This window comes from Lucilia sericata, unplaced genomic scaffold (genome assembly GCF_015586225.1).
Source record: "Lucilia sericata isolate MDLA Ls3-8-SP2 unplaced genomic scaffold, ASM1558622v1 Contig001431F_arrow, whole genome shotgun sequence".
Lineage (NCBI taxonomy): Eukaryota > Metazoa > Arthropoda > Insecta > Diptera > Calliphoridae > Lucilia > Lucilia sericata.
Genome location: NW_023995364.1, coordinates 35,001 through 57,142, shown reverse-complemented (window position 1 = coordinate 57,142; position 22,142 = coordinate 35,001). Strand labels below are relative to the sequence as shown.

At 29.3% G+C, this 22,142-nt stretch overlaps 1 protein-coding gene across 1 annotated transcript in view; it reads right to left on the bottom strand.

Annotated features, from left to right (window-relative positions):
• Positions 1 to 3,037: 3,037 nt before the first annotated feature.
• Positions 3,038 to 22,142, bottom strand: part of LOC119611363 (serine-rich adhesin for platelets-like) — a gene marked incomplete at its 5' end in the record, with an annotated part of 51,611 nt that continues 32,506 nt past the window's right edge. Inside the window, 6 exons of the mRNA XM_037966919.1 lie at positions 3,038 to 3,488; positions 3,611 to 4,011; positions 5,630 to 5,856; positions 5,922 to 6,072; positions 10,021 to 11,050; positions 11,123 to 11,338. Coding sequence (XP_037822847.1) covers positions 3,165 to 3,488; positions 3,611 to 4,011; positions 5,630 to 5,856; positions 5,922 to 6,072; positions 10,021 to 11,050; positions 11,123 to 11,338 — 2,349 coding nt within the window. The remainder of the gene's footprint in view (positions 3,489 to 3,610; positions 4,012 to 5,629; positions 5,857 to 5,921; positions 6,073 to 10,020; positions 11,051 to 11,122; positions 11,339 to 22,142) is intronic.

The following is a 22,142-nucleotide window of genomic DNA, read 5'->3' as shown; positions in this document are numbered from 1 at the left end:
AAAGAAATTTTGAAAAAAGGATTTTAAAATTATCTTACTAAGGCGGTGTAATTATAAGATTTAAAATTTAATTATAAAATACAAATTAAAGCTTAAAAAAAGTGGAATATAGAAATTAGAATTTAAGAAAATTCATTAGAAACCTTTCAATTTCAATATTATATGGAAATGAAAACAATTTAAGATTCCAAAACATTTCTTTCCAATGAAATTGCAGGAAATTTTAAAAATTCGCCAATTGAATACAATTTCTTTAAAATAAGCGTTTCTGAGGATTTTGCCAGTGACTTTGTATCTCCTTCCGATTTAGTCTTGTCTAGTCTATAGTCTAGTCTATAGTCTAGTCTATAGTCTAGTCTATAGTCTAGTCTATAGTCTAGTCTATAGGTCTAGTCTATTGTCTAGTCTATAGTCTAGTCTATAGTCTAGTCTATAGTCTAGTCTAGTGTAGTCTAGTCTATAGTCTAGTCTATAGTCTAGTCTATAGTCTAGTCTATAGTCCTAGTCTATAGTCTAGTCTATAGTCTAGTCTATAGTCTAGTCTATAGTCTAGTCTATAGTCTAGTCTATAGTCTAGTCTATCAGTCTATTCTATAGTCTAGTCTATAGTCTAGTCTATAGTCTAGTCTATAGTCTAGTCTATAGTCTAGTCTATAGTCTAGTCTATAGTCTAGTCTATAGTCTAGTCTATAGTCTAGTCTATAGTCTAGTCTATAGTCTAGTCTATAGTCTAGTCTATAGTCTAGTCTATAGTCTAGTCTATAGTCTAGTCTATAGTCTAGTCTATAGTCTAGTCTATAGTCTAGTCTATAGTCTAGTCTATAGTCTAGTCTATAGTCTAGTCTATAGTCTAGTCTATAGTCTAGTCTATAGTCTAGTCTATAGTCTAGTCTATAGTCTAGTCTATAGTCTAGTCTATAGTCTAGTCTATAGTCTAGTCTATAGTCTAGTCTATAGTCTAGTCTAGTATAGTATAGTCTAGTCTATAGTCTAGTCTATAGTCTAGTCTATAGTCTAGTCTATAGTCTAGTATATAGTCTAGTCTATAGTCTAGTCTATAGTCTAGTCTATAGTCTAGTCTATAGTCTAGTCTATAGTCTAGTCTATAGTCTAGTCTATAGTCTAGTCTATAGTCTAGTCTATAGTCTAGTCTATAGTCTAGTCTATAGTCTAGTCTATAGTCTAGTCTATAGTCTAGTCTATAGTCTAGTCTATAGTCTAGTCTATAGTCTAGTCTATAGTCTAGTCTATAGTCTAGTCTATAGTCTAGTCTATAGTCTAGTCTATAGTATAGTCTATAGTCTAGTCTATAGTCTAGTCTATAGTCTAGTCTAGTCTAGTCTATAGTCTAGTCTAGTCTATAGTCTAGTCTAGTCTATAGTCTAGTCTAGTCTAGTCTATAGTCTATAGTCTAGTCTATAGTCTAGTCTATAGTCTAGTCTATAGTCTAGTCTATAGTCTAGTCTATAGTCTAGTCTATAGTCTAGTCTATAGTCTAGTCTATAGTCTAGTCTATAGTCTAGTCTATAGTCTAGTCTATAGTCTAGTCTATAGTCTAGTCTATAGTCTAGTCTATAGTCTAGTCTATAGTCTAGTCTATAGTCTAGTCTATAGTCTAGTCTATAGTCTAGTCTATAGTCTAGTCTAGTCTAGTCTATAGTCTAGTCTATAGTCTAGTCTATAGTCTAGTCTATAGTCTAGTCTATAGTCTAGTCTATAGTCTAGTCTATAGTCTAGTCTATAGTCTAGTCTATAGTCTAGTCTATAGTCTAGTCTATAGTCTAGTCTATAGTCTAGTCTATAGTCTAGTCTATAGTCTAGTCTATAGTCTAGTCTATAGTCTAGTCTATAGTCTAGTCTATAGTCTAGTCTATAGTCTAGTCTATAGTCTAGTCTATAGTCTAGTCTATAGTCTAGTCTATAGTCTAGTCTATAGTCTAGTCTATAGTCTAGTCTATAGTCTAGTCTATAGTCTAGTTTATATTCTAGTCTATAGTCTAGCCTATAGTCTAGCCTATAGTCTAGTCAATAGTCTAGTCAATAGTCTAGTCTATAGCCTAGTCAATAGTCTAGTCTATAGTCTAGTCTATAGTCTAGTCTATAGTCTAGTCTATAGTCTAGTCTATAGTCTAGTCTATAGTCTAGTCTATAGTCTAGTCTATAGTCTAGTCTATAGTCTAGTCTATAGTCTAGTCTATAGTCTAGTCTATAGTCTAGTCTATAGTCTAGTCTATAGTCTAGTCTATAGTCTAGTCTATAGTCTAGTCTATAGTCTAGTCTATAGTCTAGTCTATAGTCTAGTCTATAGTCTAGTCTATAGTCTAGTCTATAGTCTAGTCTAGTCTAGTCTATAGTCTAGTCTATAGTCTAGTCTATAGTCTAGTCTATAGTCTAGTCTATAGTCTAGTCTATAGTCTAGTCTATAGTCTAGTCTATAGTCTAGTCTATAGTCTAGTCTATAGTCAAGTTTATATCTAGTCTATAAGTTCTATAATCTAGCCTATAGTCTAGTCAATAGTCTAGTCTATAGTCTAGTCAATAGTCTAGTATATAGTCTAGTCCATAGTCTAGTCTATAGTCTAGTCTATAGCCTAGTCTATAGGCCAGTCTATACTCTAGTCTATAGTCTAGTTTATAGTCTAGTCCATAGTCTAGTCTATAGTCTAGTCTATGACCAAGAAGATAGTCATAATTCTAATATTACAAAAATACTTTATAGTTTCATTAAATTGATGATTTCAAATCAATTTTCTTTTTAAAAAGCAAAAGTTAAGGCACTTTTTTTTGAAATTAAAACTAAAAATTAACGAATAATATTAATTAAAATATTCGAATAATATTAATTAAAATTTGATGATACGAATGTTCTAAATATAGTTTAAATTTCTCATTCTTTTAACATTTCAATAATTTTATAAATTTTATTTTTTTTTTTCAAAAACAATTTAGATTTTTTAATTAAACATAACAAATAAATAATAATTAAATATAACATTTTTTTTTTCAATTTTTATAACAAAATTTTTTTTAAAGTTTTTATAAAAAATTATCACAATTTTTGTCTTTTATTCGATATTCGATTGTATATTTTGCAAACATATGAAACAGCAACATATTATTTAACAATTCTTTAAAAAAAAGTATGCATTTTCATTTAACATAATTTACAATAGTTTACGAAAATATTCTAAAGCTCTTTCGATATTCGTTAAATGACAATTGACTAAAGTGTAAAGATTTTTTAAAGTACTTAAGAAAAACTTATATAAAGTAAAATGTTCTAGGAAATTACTAACGTCGAGTATGAATTCAATAATGCGAGCAATAAAACGGGTAATGGGCGCACATTGACAATCGATATGGATGTAAAGTTTTAACTCACCTTTAGATTGTGTAACACACTGTGAGGATAAAACCGAACTAGTGGGACCTTTGAGAACTGATTCCAAGCAACGTATATTATCACGACAAGTATTTATAATTTCAGTCTAGAAAAAGTGGGAGAATAGAAAATAAGTTATTTACAAAAATGTTAAAGTAAATTGAAAATCTTTTCCAAAATGATTTCCTTATACATCTTTTCTTAATCAATTAAACTTTTCCAACTTACATAATCTTCTGGTCTTAAAAGATGACAACGTATCTTTAATGCTTTTGTATCTTCTAAACGATTGTGCGATTGTTGCAACAAATTACGTATTTCCTTTTCATCATCTGTGTCATCGCCCGACGAAGATGATGTTGCTGGTATCAATTTAATACATTTCTCTAGATTACGTGATGAACGTCTACGTTCATCGGCCTTACGACGTCGCTGTGACGTATCACTTTCCGATGTACGACGCAATGATTGGGCCGAATGACTCATGCCAAATTCTAATTTACGTGTTGCCGTTTCTGTTTTATGTTGGAAATTGAAACGATCAGAATTTTTCGGAGTCAAAGCCTGTGTAGAGGAGGATAGAGTCGTGATAACGGCTGGTGATTTGGGATTGTGATATTCCAAAGATTCTAGAAAGGGAGAAAGGAAATTATTAATATTTGGCTTAAAACTATAAATAGAGGTGGACAATTCGAAAGTTTTCTAACAAAAATGAACAATTTTTGAAAGTTTTCATACAAATTTCGAAAATTTTCCATTGAAATTTCTAAAAATTTTCTATAGAAATTAACGAATTTTAAAAATTTTCCATAAAAATTAACGGATTTCAATAATTTTGTATAAAAATTTAACTAATTTCGAAAATTTTGTATAAAATAAGCGAATTTCGAAAATTTTCTAAAAAATTAACGAATTTCGAAAATATCTTGTAAAATTTTCTACAAAATTTAAAGAAATTTCTAAAATTTTAAGAAATTTCGAAAATTCATTAAAAATTAAGAATTTCGAAAATTTTCTATAAAAATCAACTAATTTTAAAAATTTTGTATAAAATAAACGAATTTCGAAGATTTTCTATAAAAATTAACGAACTTCGAAAATTGTTTATAAAAATTTACGAATTTCGAACATTTTCTTTAAAAATTAACAAATTTTGAATATTTTCTATAGAATTTCGAAAATTTTTCGTAAAAATCAACTAATTTCGAAAATTTTGTTTAAAATAAACGAATTTCGAAAATTTTCTATAAAAATTAACGAATTTCGAACATTTTCTACAGAAATTCTATAGAATTTCGAAAATTTTCTATAAAAATCAATAAATTTCGAAAATTTTGTTTAAAATAAACGAATTTCGAAAATTTTCTATAAAAATTAACGAATTTCGAAAAATTTTCTATAAAATTTTACGGATTTCGAAAATTTTCTATAAAAATTTATGAATTTCGAAAATTGTGTCTAAATATATTCGAAATTATTCTAAAAAATTAAATTTTTTCTTTAAATGTTTACAACTTTCGAACATTTTTTATAATTTAAAAAAATTTTCAAACTTTTTCCAAAAAATTAAAACAAAAATCTTTAAAAATTTACGAATTTTGAAACATTTCTGTAGAAATTTAGGAATTTCGACAATTTCTTAAAAAAATATTCGAATTTCAAAAATTTTCTGTAAAAACATTCAAATATCGAAGATTTTTTATAGAAATATTAAAATTTGGAAATATTCAGTAAAGATTTTCTTTAGAAATGTACGAATTTTAAAAATTTTCTATAAAAATATTCGAACTTGTTCTTAAAAATTAAAAATTTTTTAAATTTTCTTTAAAAAATTTACGAATTTCGAAAATTTTCTATAGAAGTTCGACTTTTCATAAAAATCATTCGAATTTCGAAAATTCTCTGTAAAAAAAAATATTCGAATTTAGGAGATTTTTTGTAGAAATATTATAACATAGAAAATATTCAATAGAAATATGTGATTTTTAAACACCTTCTTTAGAAATTTTCAAAATTTTCTATAAAAATTTCGAATTTTTTTTTTTAAAGAAAATTTTCAAAGGGTTTTCTTTAAAAACTTATTTCGATTTTTCACAAACTTATAAAACCTTGAAATTTTATTGCAAAATATTTTGTCTGCTGTTTTTGTTTATTAATTTGCACTACATATAAATAATTTGTTGTTGTAGTTGCTGTTGGTTTTTCTTTTAATATTTTTAAATGTTTGTTTGTTGTTTTTTCGTTTACCTTGACAAGACTTGCGTCTGATTTCTAAATTTTTGCGACGTCTTTCGTATTCCAATTCTAAAGCTCTACGACGTCTGGCATGATCCACACTACTGACAATTGTATCTTGTGTTATGATTTTCGATTCATTCTGTTGCAATGAATCCATGCGAGGTGGTGAGAATGAATCTAAATTATTAGCAGCCGACAATGAAGAGCAACAATCGGACTGGGAGTCAATGAAATTGCTGTAGAAATAAGAGAAAACATAATTAAGTATGAAAATTTTCTTATTAAATTATTGAAAACTTACCGATAATCATCCCCAAATTCTAATAATTTACGTGCAGCATCTGAATCAAAACCTTCAGAATAATTTTCAGAATTATATTTTTCTTGATAATTATCCCAGGCTGTTTCGGAGAAACTACTATGATGATCTTCGGTGCCAGTAGTGTTGTATTCTAAAGGGAAAAGTTAGAGAAAAAATATATTTTAGATTTTATAAAAAAAGCTTTTAAAACAAACATGCATTTGATTTCGGGGGGAAAATATAAGAAAAATACACATGCGGATTTTATTTTTAATAAATGTGATTTTATTTTTGCAATCTATGACACTAATGATAAGTATGTTTAAATGTATCTAAATGTATACTTGTTTATATTATAATAATTGGAAGAGAATTTTATCTTGATATTTTATTATGGGAGGCTGTTTATTAAACAGTTTGGAATAAAAAAGTAGCAAAATATTAAAAAAATATTTTAATAATAAAAATAAACTTTAGTGAAATATAAACTTAATAAATATTATAGAGATAAATCCTTTTGTATTGAAGGATATTTATAGAATCTACATAGTTTTTATTTTCAATTGGGATAAGTTTTAGTTTTATATAGGGCTTTACTTTCTACTACATAAATATTCCTAAATTAAGGTCTCCCCCCTTTTAGTGAATTTTAGAACTTAAACCCAAATACCTTTTGTTTTAATTTCTTGTGGTACTGGTGTGAGTGCTTGAAAAGTTAATTGAAATAAATTGAAATACTATACAAAAACCAACTTTCATTTTAATTAAATAAAGTCAAAAAACTTAATTAAAAAAAACGAAGAAAACCAAAAGCCACCAAATGTAAAATAAAGAAAAATAATTCATATTTGTTTAAGTTTAAATGCAAAAAAGTTAAAAGTAAATAGACCATAAAAAATCAACTTAAAACACTTGTTGAAGTATGAAAATAATAAGAAAAAATATAAACAATAACAAATTAAAAATATGACTCAAAATAAATGATTATGATTTTAAACGTAATAAAACTGTTCAAGTCTGGAAAAACAACGTATGTGAAGCACTTCGTTAATAAAAGTGTTCAATGATAAGTTGAAAGTTTCTTTGAAAAAGTTAAACCAAAGTCATGTTAAGTTTCAGTTATAAATAAAATATTTTGAAAATATTCAAAACGAAAGATAGATAGATAGATAGATAGATAGATAGATAGATAGATAGATAGATAGATAGATAGATAGATAGATAGATAGATAGATAGATAGATAGATAGATAGATAGATAGATAGATAGATAGATAGATAGATAGATAGATAGATAGATAGATAGATAGATAGATAGATAGATAGATAGATAGATAGACAGATAGATAGATAGATAGATAGATAGATAGATAGATAGATAGATAGATAGATAGATAGATAGATAGATAGATAGATAGATAGATAGATAGATAGATAGATAGATAGATAGATAGATAGATAGATAGATAGATAGATAGATAGATAGATAGATAGATAGATAGATAGATAGATAGATAGATAGAATAGAAGATAGATAGATAGATAGATAGATAGATAGATAGATAGATAGATAGATAGATAGATAGATAGATAGATAGATAGATAGATAGATAGATAGATAGATAGATAGATAGATAGATAGATAGATAGATAGATAGATAGATAGATAGATAGATAGATAGATAGATAGATAGATAGATAGATAGATAGATAGATAGATAGATAGATAGATAGATAGATAGATAGATAGATAGATAGATAGATAGATAGATAGATAGATAGATAGATAGATAGATAGATAGATAGATAGATAGATAGATAGATAGATAGATAGATAGATAGATAGATAGATAGATAGATAGATAGATAGATAGATAGATAGATAGATAGATAGATAGATAGATAGATAGATAGATAGATAGATAGATAGATAGATAGATAGATAGATAGATAGATAGATAGATAGATAGATAGATAGATAGATAGATAGATAGATAGATAGATAGATAGATAGATAGATAGATAGATAGATAGCATACATGGGAGAAGTTAATTATATCGACTAATTAATTGACGATTTCATTAGCATTAAATTGAAAAAAATTATAATTATTTTTTTTTTTCATTAGCATTATTTTCTCTAATGGTAATGCTTTTTAATGAAACGATTTCATTAGTAATTATTTAAAAATAAATTTTCATTACCATTATTCAATGGATTTTAAAAATTTTCGAACATTAGTTCGAATTTCGAAATTAATTTCGAATATCCGAACATTATAATGTATTTTCATTAGGTGAAATCATGTATGCCAAATTTCAGCACATTCAGACTAGAAGAACTAGTTTTAACAGCTTTAAAAATTTTTCGAACACAAGTTCGAATTTTCGAAATTTTTTTTTAGGTTTTATGACACAGAGATTAATTTAAAAACATAAAAAAATTTTCGAAAATAACTTCGAATTTTCGAACTTAATTTCGAATATTCGAACATATTATTGTATTGTCATCAGATGTACTTATGACTGCAAAATTTCAGCCAATTTGGGCCACGGGAACTGGTTTTAAAAGCTTTCAAACCTCGAATCTTCGAAAAATTTTCCTTAATATATTTTTCGACAATTATAAATACTAATTAAATTCGTTTTTGAAAATTCATTATCAAATTCATTACCATTATCAAAAAAGTTATAATGAAAAAAATATAATTTTCATTAAATGGTACTTAAAATATTTTTCATTACAATTTTTTCTATAAATGGTAATGAAATTTTAATGCTTAATGAAAAATTCCCATGTATGATAGATAGATAGATAGATAGATAGATAGATAGATAGATAGATAGATAGATAGATAGATAGATAGATAGATAGATAGATAGATAGATAGATAGATAGATAGATAGATAGATAGATAGATAGATAGATAGATAGATAGATAGATAGATAGATAGATAGATAGATAGATAGATAGATAGATAGATAGATAGATAGATAGATAGATAGATAGATAGATAGATAGAGATTCTTAAACTCAACATCTACAAAATTTAGTGCTGTACTTTTTCAAATTTCCTTTCCAAATTTACAGTCTTTGTCCTTTAAATGTATGTAAAAATAAAAATAATTCTCTCAATCAAAAGTCTATTACCAATTTGTTCAGCTTTTGAAGAGAAATTTAAAATTTTTAAATTATTAAAAAAATGAAAAAATTGTATCTGAAGATCTTTAAATGATCGAAATTAACATTTGTTAAATATTACATAGTAGAGGAAACTATAAACAAAAATGTCAAGGCAATCATCTCAAGGCCAATTAGAATAAACCAGCTGCTTGTTCTCTCCGCAGGGGTCATGCTGAGAGATAGTTAGTGAGAGAATGCACGCATACTCATTGTGGAAATTTTGTAATAGTGAAAGCAATATACATACAGACAACAAATTTTGGTCATATGTACCACGTTTGGCGCGCATTTTGCTAAAAGGAAAATTCAAGAAAAGGATTTATGAGTATACAACAACAACAATATCCTTTGAAAACAAAACTATAGAGGAAAATTTACACAATATGTAAAGGAATTTACCAATTTTAAAGACATTTAGATTGTGTTAAAAGGACATAAAAAAAGGAAGAGAATTTATTTTGTTAAGATTTTAACTATTTAAAAGGAAATTAAGGAAAAAGATAGGACATTTTTATAATTGTTATCAAAATTTATTTTAAAAGTTGAGAACTGCTTCCTTTTTCCATTAATTTCTTATGTTAAGTATTATTTGTTTACATTTTCTTTAAGCAAAATATAATATTCAAACTCTTTATAAAAGAAAATCTTTAAGAAGACCTGTTTCTTTTGAACTCTTCTATACCCTTAAACATTTTTGTTATTACTTTTCTTTACTTTCTTTGGAAAATTTTCCTTCACAAATCGATAAGAAATTAAATAGTGTTATCTTTCAAGTTAATTGTTTTTTAAATAAAAGCAAATAAACTTTTTAATAATTAAAAATATTAAAATAATAAACACGAAAATTAACTTCTACTTAAAAACTAATAATGTCGTCATTATAAAAAAATAGAAATAATTAAAAAAATAACTCACCTCCTTGCTGTTCCTCATCGTTCATATAAGTAGCTAAAGCAGCCAAAGACCCCAAACGGGCCTCATTAGTCATATAGGCAGTGGTGAAAGAACCCACACGGAAATTTGGTTTCATTAAATGATTTTCCTCCTCACTTTCATTGGAGCCACCATTAACCACAATTGATAACTGAGGATGTTGTAATTGTTCTGTGGATTCGGTATTTTGTAATTGCATTAGGGCCTGTGTTATCTCCTGTATCTGCTGAGGAGTCATATTTTCACAGGTTTGCATTAATAAATTGGGAGCATGTTTGGGTGTCAAGGTCACCTCCTCTTGATGAGTTGTAGGATGATGATTGTATAAATTATGATGATGATGTTGTGGACTATTATTGTCCTCAGAATTTGTATCCGACTTTTTGCCATTCGTATAGGAAAGTTTCTTCTTGCGAGTTTTACGTCTCTTCAGAGAACCCTTACTATCATAACTCTTAACTTGGGTAACAGCTGAGGAAGAGGAGGCTCTAGGCCTGCCAGGGGATAGAGAGTCTAAGGCAGATTCACTTATAGAATGAGAAGCTAAACCAGATTGTACATTACTAATGGTATTAACTTTGGCAGCCACTTGATTGGCATCGGTGGTCAATTGCGAGAGACAGGACACCGACCAGGGTCTCTCCGATTTACGGCGATTCTGTTGACGTTTCACCACCTTGACATTAAGACTTTGATTACTGGTAGCAGCATTGACAATGGGTTCGGCAGAACCACCAATACGTTCTGTGGAATTACCATAAGAATTTGTACTGGTTTGCATGCAAGTCGCTATGGAATCAGAAACCTCTGAGGTATCGGAACAATGTTGAGGTATAGAATCCGTTTCAGAGGCTTCACCCGAGGCCTCACAATCATCAGTGCGTGAGGGACTGGCAGCAGCACAGGCAGATGTTAATAATTGACGATGATCATCACTAGAGTGATGATGGTTGGAGGATGTTGTAGTTTTAGACATTTGTACGGGTGTAGAGGGTTGATGTTCCAGCCACTCCTGTTAAGAAAATATAACAATGTTACATGTTTTTTTTTTCCCCTGAATAATAACAAAAAAACTTTTACTTACTTGTACTCGTTTTATGGGACCCGGCATTAAAACTTCACGTTTTTTTACAGTTGTGGAAATTTGCACTATATTACCGCCGCCGGCGCTGTTATTATTATTATTATTGTTGTTACTACTGGAATGCTTTTGTTTGGTTGGTGTTTTCAAAGCTTCGTCACGTACTAAATGCTCTGCTTCAAGTACCAACTGTTTGATGGATTCATGCGATACTTTACCCTAATGAGAGAGAAAAAAATAAACAAGAGAGTTAGAGTGTGAGAGAGAATTTGAGTCAACGAGCGTACATTTTTTTCAGTAATTAATAAAATAAAGATGAAAAGCAAAAAAGAAACAAATACACAGGCAAAAGAAAATCACAAAAAGAGAACATGAAAAACAAAGTGGTCGGTCACTCAATGGCCGAATAAAATGAGTACCCTATGTTCATATATTGTTGTTGTTTATGCAGAGAGGTAGTCAATCGAGATCGTTTGAGAAAAAGACAGGGAATTCGAAAAATGTAAACACAGAGTTGCAATTGATTTAATAAGAAAATTTCGAAAAGAATTTAAAATAAAGTTCGAAAAGGAAGAACATGTTGATAATTTTCTATAATACAAAGAAAATTTTCTAAAAAAGAAAGAAAATTTCAAAAAAGGAGGTTTTAAATCTTCTAAAAGAAAGTTTCAAAAATTTTCTTAAAATAAAATTCAAAAATTTTTTTTAATAGATAGAAAATTAGTAAAAAATGCAACTCTAATAACTAGATCATGATTAGGGTTCTATAAATCGACTTTCGAATAATCGAACAATCGACTTTTTGTCGAAAAAAGTCGAAGTCGACTATTTTGTTCCAAAAAAGTCGATAACTCGACTATCGTCTGTGAAAAAAGTCGAAAAGTCGACTTTGTTAATAAAAGTCGAAAAGACGAAAAAAGTCGATAAGTCGAAAAAAGTCGATAAGTCGAAAAAAGTCGATAAGTCGAAAAAAGTCGATAAGTCGAAAAAAGTCGAAAAAGTCGAGAAGTCGTAAAAAGTCGAAAAGTCGGAAAAAGTCGAAAAATCAAAAATTGTAGAAACAAGTCAAAAATAGTCAAAAATTTTAAAAAAGTGGAAAAAAAGTCAAAAACTCTAAAATAGTCGGAAAAACTCGAAAAAAGTAAAAAAATAGTCGGAAAAAAGTAGAAAGAAGTCGAAAATAGTGAAAAAGTCGAAAAAATCGAAAAGTAGAAAAAGTCGGAAAAAGTCGAAAAAGTCGAAAAAAGTCGAAAAGTCGAAAAGTCGAAAAAAGTCGGAAAAAGTCGAAAAGTCGACTATTTATAAAATACTTATAGTCGAAAAGTCTAAAAGTCGACTTTTATTTAAATGAAAAAAGTCGAAAAATCGACTTTTCATAAAATGCAAAAAGTCGAAAAGTCGACTTTTAACTAAATGAAAAAAGTCGAAAAGTCGACTTTTCGTTTCAACTATAGAACCCTAATCATGATTGAAGTATGGAAATTTGTTTAATGCAACCCTGAACGATCTTATTGGATTAAATAAAACTATTAATCGTCGAATGCAACCCTGTGGAATAAAGAAAATCAGTAGATTTCGAATAATTTGAAAATCATTTTGATGTTTTAATTAAATTTAACCAAATTTTGACCCAAAACAAACTGAAACTTTTATTAAATAAAATAAATATACGAATAATCATCCTAATCCTACAAATTTTAGTCACTTTTGGCACTATTTGCTATCGATATTAGATTTCTGAAGCTTTTCTTAATTTCAAGTTACATTTCCTTTGAAAAAAATTCCTATATCTTTCACCAGAGAGTAGGGTCCAAGTACACAAAATTTGTATTATTAATTTATTTTTGCAAATATTTATCTTTTTTTTAATTGGAAAAACGAAGAGGAACCGAAATTGTGATTGAGTGAGTAAAAATTGCTTGCCACTCTTTCTCAATTTGTTATATTCATTATTATTTAAAACATTGTCTCTTATCTTGTTAAAATAAAATGTTTGCATATATATTTTAATTTCTTTGTCTTATTTTTCCTACACGCTCATTTCGAAAATAAAAAAGATTCTACGAGTGCATACTCATCGTTTAAAAACACACATCCAGCCATAAACTAAACAAGTACCTACTATTTGAGTTGATATATTTTTTGGTTTATTTGTTCTTACGGCAAACAGAACAGAAAAAAAAGCGTTAAGAAAAAAAGTATGTCTGTCCAGCTAACACGTTCATAATAAATGTTGTACTCTACTAACTAAACTAAACCAAACTGTATGTACTCTCACACGTAATATTATCAGGAATTCTTTTTTATATATTTGTATACCACAATAAAGTGTCTCTTATCCCACTTCAGAATGTCGTGAGGCAAAAAAAAAAATAAATAAAAACTCATCATTTTTATCGTCGCCGTAATACATCATTGTCTTTTGAACAGAGTGTAAAGAGTAGTCCACCGGTTAGTAGTAGTGCCAGACATTAAGGGGTGTGAAAATTTAAATCCCACACACATATGTATATATGTTTGTATACAAGTGTAGGTACTCGATAAATAGAAGAGTCTATACACTGATAGGAAATTTTGATAAGGGAATGGAAGAAAGGCCTACTCCCTATGCCCTGATTGCTGTTCTAGTTCTGTTCTAGGTATATAGTTAAGACTATAGTCTGGTCTGTAGTCAAGACTATAGTCTGGTCTATAGTCAAGAATATAGTCTGGCTATAGTCAAGACTATAATTTGGTCTATAGTCAAGACTATAGCTTAGTCTATAGTCAATACTATAGATTAGTCTATAGTCTGGTCTATAGTCAAGACTATAGTCTGGTCTATAGTCAAGACTATAGTCTGGTCTATAGTCAAGACTATAGTCTGGTCTATAGTCAAGACTATAGTCTGGTCTATAGTCAAGACTATAGTCTGGTCTATAGTCAAGACTATAGTCTGGTCTAGTCAAGACTATAGTTGGTCTATAGTCAAGACTATAGTCTGGTCTATAGTCAAGACTATAGTCACTATTAGTCTGGTCTATAGTCAAGACTATAGTCTGGTCTACAGTCAAGACTTATAGTCTGGTCTATAGTCAAGGCTATAGTCTGGTCTACAGTCAAGACTATAGTCTGGTCTATAGTCAAGGCTATAGTCTGGTCTATAGTCAAGACTATAGTCTGGTCTATAGTCAGGATTATAGTCTGGTCTATAGTCACGACTATAGTCTGGTCTATAGTCGAGACTATAGTCTGGTCTACAGTCAAGACTATAGTCTGGTCTATAGTCAAGACTATAGTCTGGTCTATAGTCAAGACTATAGTCTGGTCTATAGTCAAGACTATAGTCTGGTCTATAGTCAAGGCTATAGTCTGGTCTATAGTCAAGACTATAGTCTGGTCTATAGTCAGGATTATAGTCTGGTCTATAGTCACGACTATAGTCTGGTCTATAGTCGAGACTATAGTCTGGTCTACAGTCAAGACTATAGTCTAGTCTATAGTCAAGACTATAGTCTGGTCTATAGTCAAGACTATAGTCTGGTCTATAGTCAAGACTATAGTCTGGTCTATAGTCAAGGCTATAGTCTGGTCTATAGTCAAGACTATAGTCTGGTCTATAGTCAGGATTATAGTCTGGTCTATAGTCACGACTATAGTCTGGTCTATAGTCGAGACTATAGTCTGGTCTACAGTCAAGACTATAGTCTAGTCTATAGTCAAGACTATAGTCTGGTCTATAGTCAAGACTATAGTCTGGTCTATAGTCAAGACTATAGTCTGGTCTATAGTCAAGACTATAGTCTGGTCTATAGTCAAGACTATAGTCTGGTCTATAGTCAAGACTATAGTCTGGTCTATAGTCAAGACTATAGTCTGGTCTATAGTCAAGACTATAGTCTGGTCCATAGTCAAGACTATAGTCTGGTCTATAGTCAAGACTATAGTCTGGTCTATAGTCAAGACTATAGTCTGGTCTATAGTCACGACTATAGTCTGGTCTATAGTCGAGACTATAGTCTGGTCTACAGTCAAGACTATAGTCTAGTCTATAGTCAAGACTATAGTCTGGTCTATAGTCAAGACTATAGTCTGGTCTATAGTCAAGACTATAGTCTGGTCTATAGTCAAGACTATAGTCTGGTCTATAGTCAAGACTATAGTCTGGTCTATAGTCAAGACTATAGTCTGGTCTATAGTCAAGACTATAGTCTGGTCTATAGTCAAGACTATAGTCTGGTCTATAGTCAAGACTATAGTCTGGTCTATAGTCAAGACTATAGTCTGGTCTATAGTCAAGACTATAGTCTGGTCTATAGTCAAGACTATAGTCTGGTCTATAGTCAAGACTATAGTCTGGTCTATAGTCAAGACTATAGTCTGGTCTATAGTCAAGACTATAGTCTGGTCTATAGTCAAGACTATAGTCTGGTCTATAGTCTGGTCTATAGACAAGACCATAGTCTGGTCTATAGTCAAGACCATAGTCTGGTCTATAGTAGTTTAAAATATAGCCTCTCTATAGTCGTGACTATAGTCTGGTTTATAGTCTATAGTCGAGATAACTGTTTGGTGTATAGCCGGGAATATATTTTGGTTTACTTAACTCTGGTCTGTAGTCAAGATTCAGCTCTGGACTGTAGTCGGGACAACTTTTTGTTTGTTCTATGGTAGAGAAAATATATTTCGGTTTGTAGACTATAGTCACAAATAGATTGTGGTCTATAATCTGGGGTCTAGTCAAGAAAAAATTCCTAGTCGCTATATCCATAAAAAAATACTTGACAGTTCAAAAAGTTAAACTAATAACATACAATTTCACTATTTTATTGAAAATATCAAATTAGTTTATCTTTCAGAACGTTAGACGCTTAAATATTCTAGAATAGGGCTGATTTATTTAAAATGTTCTTTTTATAGTATTTTGTTTTTATTTTTATGCGATTCTTAAGATAATACAAAATTTTAAATATTAAATATTTCATTTTTTATTTTTAACTCTCGAGACTTCTATTTTGAATATTTGTGTTTTATTTTCAGAACAGGGTCTTCAATTTATATGTATCAAATAGTGCCGCATTTTGTCAAAATAAAATGACCTCATTTGAGTGTTTTTCGTTATTATTATTTTTTGCAAATATTATCAATTAATCAATCAAGAATGATATTTAATAAAAAAACTGAAAACTAAATTTTGCGAACGTTATATAAAGCACGTATGAGAGTATGATATCTGAAGTAAGGTGCGACTGAGTGCAATTAAAATTATATAGACTGATAAGAGCTTTTATAATTAAGATCATTTTTATAGCGGTCATTGAGTGTATTTATTGCGTTTCTAGTAATTTTGCAAGTGCACTCAGGAAATTGTAAAGAGTTATCAATGGATTCTTAGAAATGGCTATCATAACATCAAAAGTTGGGGGGATTTTCGAAGTTAGCAAATCTAGAAAAATAGGGAAATCCTTTACCTTAAATTGCTCTAAATTTTTACAAAATTTGCTTTTTCTATTGAAATATATTTGAAAAATCTATTGTGTCTAAACGTTTTCCTGTTTTCATTTTATAAAGCGCGTAACTATTGTAAGTGCAACTTAGTAACTATATCTATTAGATATGGCATTTGTTGCTGTAATAGTGGTTTTTTTTTTCTAACTATAACTATGGTTTTTTTTCTTCAGCAGATTGTTTTTGTCGCACCAAGTTTAAGCTTAAATTGTAGTTAATTGAGTTTAGTTTAGTTTTTTTGTCGTCAATGTCTTTTTTAACATTAAGAGACAAAAAAAAAAAAAACATAGAAACAACAAATAAAGTATGTACCATGTTTTATGTCGTTTATGTTTTGCGTTAATTGGCTAAACTTTAAGTTGCTTCTGACCAAATGTGTTTATCTGTTTGTCTGTCCGTCCGTCCGTCTGTCTGTCTGTACATCTGTCTGTGACTGCCCGTGTTTGCATTTTTACTTGATTTGACTTTATATTTCTATATATATTTTCGCAGTTTTTTTCGTACGTCGTACGTCGATGTTGTCGTCGTTATCTTTAGCGTTAGAGTTTGAAGTTTGTAATAATTGTCATTAATTATCACAAACGCCCAATCTTGTTTTTAATGTTAAATACAATGGAAAAAACAAAAACAACTCAGCAAATAAAATTCATATACATACTTACTTTTCTTAACTAAAACTTTTTCTCACTGGTCTTTTCTTTAAATTTTTTTTCTGAATTACTTAAAATGGGTGTTTTTAGCAATTTTGCACCGGGAGAAATAGAGTTATTAGCTGTTTCTGCTGCGTGTGTGTGAATTAATTTGTCACATTAATAAATTTTGAATTTTATGGGTAAATCGAGTGTTGTTGGTAATTTCTCTTTTTGTTGTATCTTCTTGTATTTTCAAAACCCTCTGGGGAATTATTTAAATTTATAATTTAGGAGATTTTTTTTATTATGAAACATTGAGAAAAATTATACTAAAATCTGACCGAAATCGTTTTTCACAACTCAGTTACTAGTCTTCACTATAGTCCAGTCTATAGTCTAGCCTATAGTCTAATCTATATTCAAATCTATAGTCTAGTCTATAGTCTAGTCTATAGTCTAGTATATAGTCTAGTCTATAGTTTAGTCTATAGTCTAGTCTATAGTCTAGTTTATAGTCTAGTCTATAGTCTAGTCTATAGTCTAGTCTATAGTCTAGTCTATAGTTTAGTCTATAGTCTAGTCTATAGTCTAGTTTATAGTCTAGTCTATAGTCTAGTCTATAGTCCAGTCTATAGCCTAGTCTATAGTCTAGTCTATAGTCTAGTCTATAGTCTAGTCTATAGTCTAGTCTATAGTCTAGTCTATAGTCTAATCTATAGTCTAGTCTATAGTCTAATCTATAGTCTAGTCTATAGTCTAATCTATATTCAAATCTATAGTCTAGTCTATAGTCTAGTCTATAGTCTAGTCTATAGTCTAGTCTATAGTCTAGTCTATAGTCTAGTCTATAGTCTAGTCTATAGTCTAGTCTATAGTCTAGTCTATAGTCTAGTCTATAGTCTAGTCTATAGTCTAGTCTATAGTTAAGTCTATAGTCTAGTCTATAGTCTAGTTTATAGTCTAGTCTATAGTCCAGTCTATAGTCCAGTCTATAGTCTGGTCTATAGTCCAGTCTATAGCCTAGTCTATAGTCTAGTCTATAGTCTAGTCTATAGTCTAGTCTATAGTCTAGTCTATAGTCTAGTCTATAGTCTAGTCTATAGTCTAGTCTATAGTCTAGTCTATAGTCTAGTCTATAGTCTAGTCTATAGTCTAGTCTATAGTCTAGTCTAGTCTATAGTCTAGTCTATAGTCTAGTCTATAGTCTAGTCTATAGTCTAGTCTATAGTCTAGTCTATAGTCTAGTCTATAGTCTAGTCTATAGTCTAGTCTATAGTCTAGTCTATAGTCTAGTCTATAGTCTAGTCTATAGTCTAGTCTATAGTCTAGTCTATAGGCTACTCCATAATCTAGTCAATAGTCTAGTCTATAGTATACTCTAGAGTCTATAGTCTGGTCTAGTCTAGTTTATTGTCTATTCCATAGTGTAGCCTATAGTCTAGTCTATAGACTAGCTTATATTCTTGTCTATAGTCTTGTCTATAGTCTAGTCTATAGTCTAGTCTATAGTCTAGTCTATAGTCTAGTCTATAGTCTAGTCTATAGTCTAGTCTATAGTCTAGTCTATAGTCTAGTGTATAGTCTAGTCTATAGTCTAGTCTATAGGCTACTCCATAATCTAGTCAATAGTCTAGTCTATAGTATACTCTAGAGTCTATAGTCTGGTCTAGTCTAGTTTATTGTCTATTCCATAGTGTAGCCTATAGTCTAGTCTATAGACTAGCTTATATTCTTGTCTATAGTCTTGTCTATAGTCTAGTCTATAGTCTAGTCTATAGTCTAGTCTATAGTCTAGTCTATAGTCTAGTCTATAGTCTAGTCTATAGTCTAGTCTATAGTCTAGTGTATAGTCTAGTCTACAGTCTAGTCTATACTCTATAGTCTAGTCTGTAGTCTAGACTATATTCTAGTCTATAGTCTAGTTTATAGTCTAGTCTATAGTCTAGTCTATATTCTAGTCTATAGGCTACTCCATAGTCTAGTCTATAGTATACTCTATAGTCTATAGTCTGGTCTAGTCTAGTTTATTGTATATTCCATAGTGTAGCCTATAGTCTAGTCTATAGACTAGCTTATATTCTTGTCTATAGTCTTGTCTATAGTCTAGTCTATAGTCTAGTCTATAGTCTAGTCTATAGGTTAGTCTATAGTCTAGTCTGTAGTCTAGTCTATAGTCTAGTCTATAGTCTAGTCTATAGTCTAGTCTATAGTCTAGTCTATAGTCTAGTCTATAGTCTAGTCTATAGTCTAGTCTATAGTCTAGTCTATATTCTAGTCTATAGTCTAGTCTATAGTCTAGTCTATAGTCTAGTCTATAGTCTAGTCTATAGTCTAGTCTATAGTCTATAGCCTAGTCTATAGTCTAGTCTATAGTCTAGTCTATAGTCTAGTCTATAGTCTAGTCTATAGTCTAGTCTATAGTCTAGTCTATAGTCTAGTCTATAGTCCTAGTCTATAGTCTAGTCTATAGTCTAGCCTATAGTCTAGTCTATAGTCTAGTCTATAGTCTAGTCTATAGTCTAGTCTAGTCTATAGTCTAGTCGATAGTCTAGTCTATAGTCTAGTCTATAGTCTAGTCTAGTCTATAGTCTAGTCTATAGTCTAGTCTGTCTATAGTCTAGTCTATAGTCTAGTCTATAGTCTAGTCTATAGTCTAGTCTATAGTCTAGTCTATAGTCTAGTCTAGTCTATAGTCTAGTCTATACTCTAGTCTATAGTCTAGTCTATAGTCTAGTCTATAGTCTAGTCTATAGTCTAGTCTATAGTCTCGTCTATAGTCCTAGTCTATAGTCTAGTCTATAGTCTAGTCTATAGTCTAGTCTAGTCTATAGTCTAGTCCATAGTCTAGTCTATAGTCTGTAGTCTAGTCTATATTCTAGTCTATAGTCTAGTTTATAGTCTAGTCTATAGTCTAGTCTATAGACTACTCCATAGTCTAGTCAATAGTCTAGTCCATAGTTTGGTCTAGTCTAGTTTATTGTCTATTCCATAGTGTAGCTTATAGTCTAGTCTATAGACTAGCTTATATTCTTGTCTATAGTCTAGTCTATAGTCTAGTCTATAGTCTATAGTCTAGTCTATAGTCTAGTCTATAGTCTAGTCTATAGTCTAGTCTATAGTCCAGTCTATAGTCTAGTCTATAGTCTAGTCTATAGCCTAGTCTAGTCTAATCTATAGTCTAGTCTATTCTATAGTCTAGTCTATAGTCTGGTCTATTCTATAGTCTAGTCTATTCTATAGTCTAGTCTATAGTCTAGTCTATAGTCTAGTCTAAAGTCTAGTCTATAGTCTAGTCTATAGTATAGTATATAGTCTAGTTTATAGTCTAGTCTATAGTCTAGTCTATAATCTAGTCTATAGTCTAGTCTATAGTCTAGTCTATAGTCTAGTCTATAGTCTAGTCTATTGTCTAGTCTATAGTCTAGTCTATAGTTTAGTCTATAGTCTAGTCTATAGTCTAGTCTATAGTCTAGTCTATAGTCTAGTCTATAGTCTAGTCTATATTCTAGTCTATAGTCTAGTCTATAGTCTAGTCTATAGTCTTGTCTACTTTATATATGACCTGCTTATACTTTTGTCTCTTGGATTAAATATAGTCAGCTCGATAGTCTCGATTGTAGTCTATTGCTAACCTTATTTTCTCTCGGTGTAATCTTTTAGGTTATATTACTTTATTTTGTTGCAATTTTTCCTTTTATTACTTAAAAAAACCAACGATTTTAATCTTAAATGTTTGTTTCGTTACAATATTTTTCTAGTTTCTGTTTTTTGTTTAAACATTTAACTAAATTAATGTTTCAACTTTTTTTCTACTATTTAGCTGATTTTCTTGTTGTTGTCTGTTTGTAAACCATAAATATTTTCGTAAAATAAATTATTTCCGTTTTATGTGTGTTTTTTGAAAATTGCAACGTTTTTTTGAGTGCAAACTGTTGTCATAGTTAAAAATAATAAAAAAAAACTTTTTTGTTTTTTTTTAATAAAAATTGGGTTTTATTTAATTTAATGCGTTTTCTTTTATTAAGATGTATGTTAAGATAAAATGAATGACTAGCTGGAACAGAAAACAAGATTAAGAAAATAAATGAAAATTAGAAAAATGTTAACACAACAGAGAGTGTTAAATTTGAATGGAAAGGAATTTTAGATATAATTTGAAAGAAGTTTTAGCTTTTAAAATGAAAGTAAACTAAGGCACCTGTTTGGATAAGGGGAAAAAAAACTATTGCTACTAGTGTAATAGATATGTTTTGTCACAAATATTAAAGTCGAATACATATTACCAAGTAGTTACTACTCAAAATGTTATGTTTCTTATTAAAGTTTTTATTCAAAATTTTTGCTTGAAATCTCATAGAATTTTAATTAAAAACCAACATTAAATTAAGTCCTTGAAACATTATAATAAATTTTGTTAAATATAATTAACCCTATCTCTTCCTCTTTTAAACTTTATTATTTTAGCTATAATTTATGAATTTAATAAATCATTTTATTTTTTTTCAAACATTTGTATTTACTTTTAATATCTTTTATTTAAAAAAAAAACCCAAAATAAAACTCTGACATCATCATTGCTAAATATAAAAAGCAATTCGACTTAAGTTCATATATGACTATTATTAATTTCGATTTGTTTTAGTTTCAATTTTAATTATGGGGCCAGCTATGTATGTATTTCTAAATAGCCCTGCATTTCCGTTACTATAAAATTATATACAATATACATAAATATTTAAGTTTTTTTTTTGTTAGCAAAACTCTTATTTATGTTCAAATTTTAAAACTCCCAAATTAAAGCGACACATGTTGCGCTCTAATTATTTTTTAGTTAAATGTGTAATTTCTATTTAATTTTACAAAATGTTGTTTTCTATGTGTATTTATGTTAATTTGTAACAAAT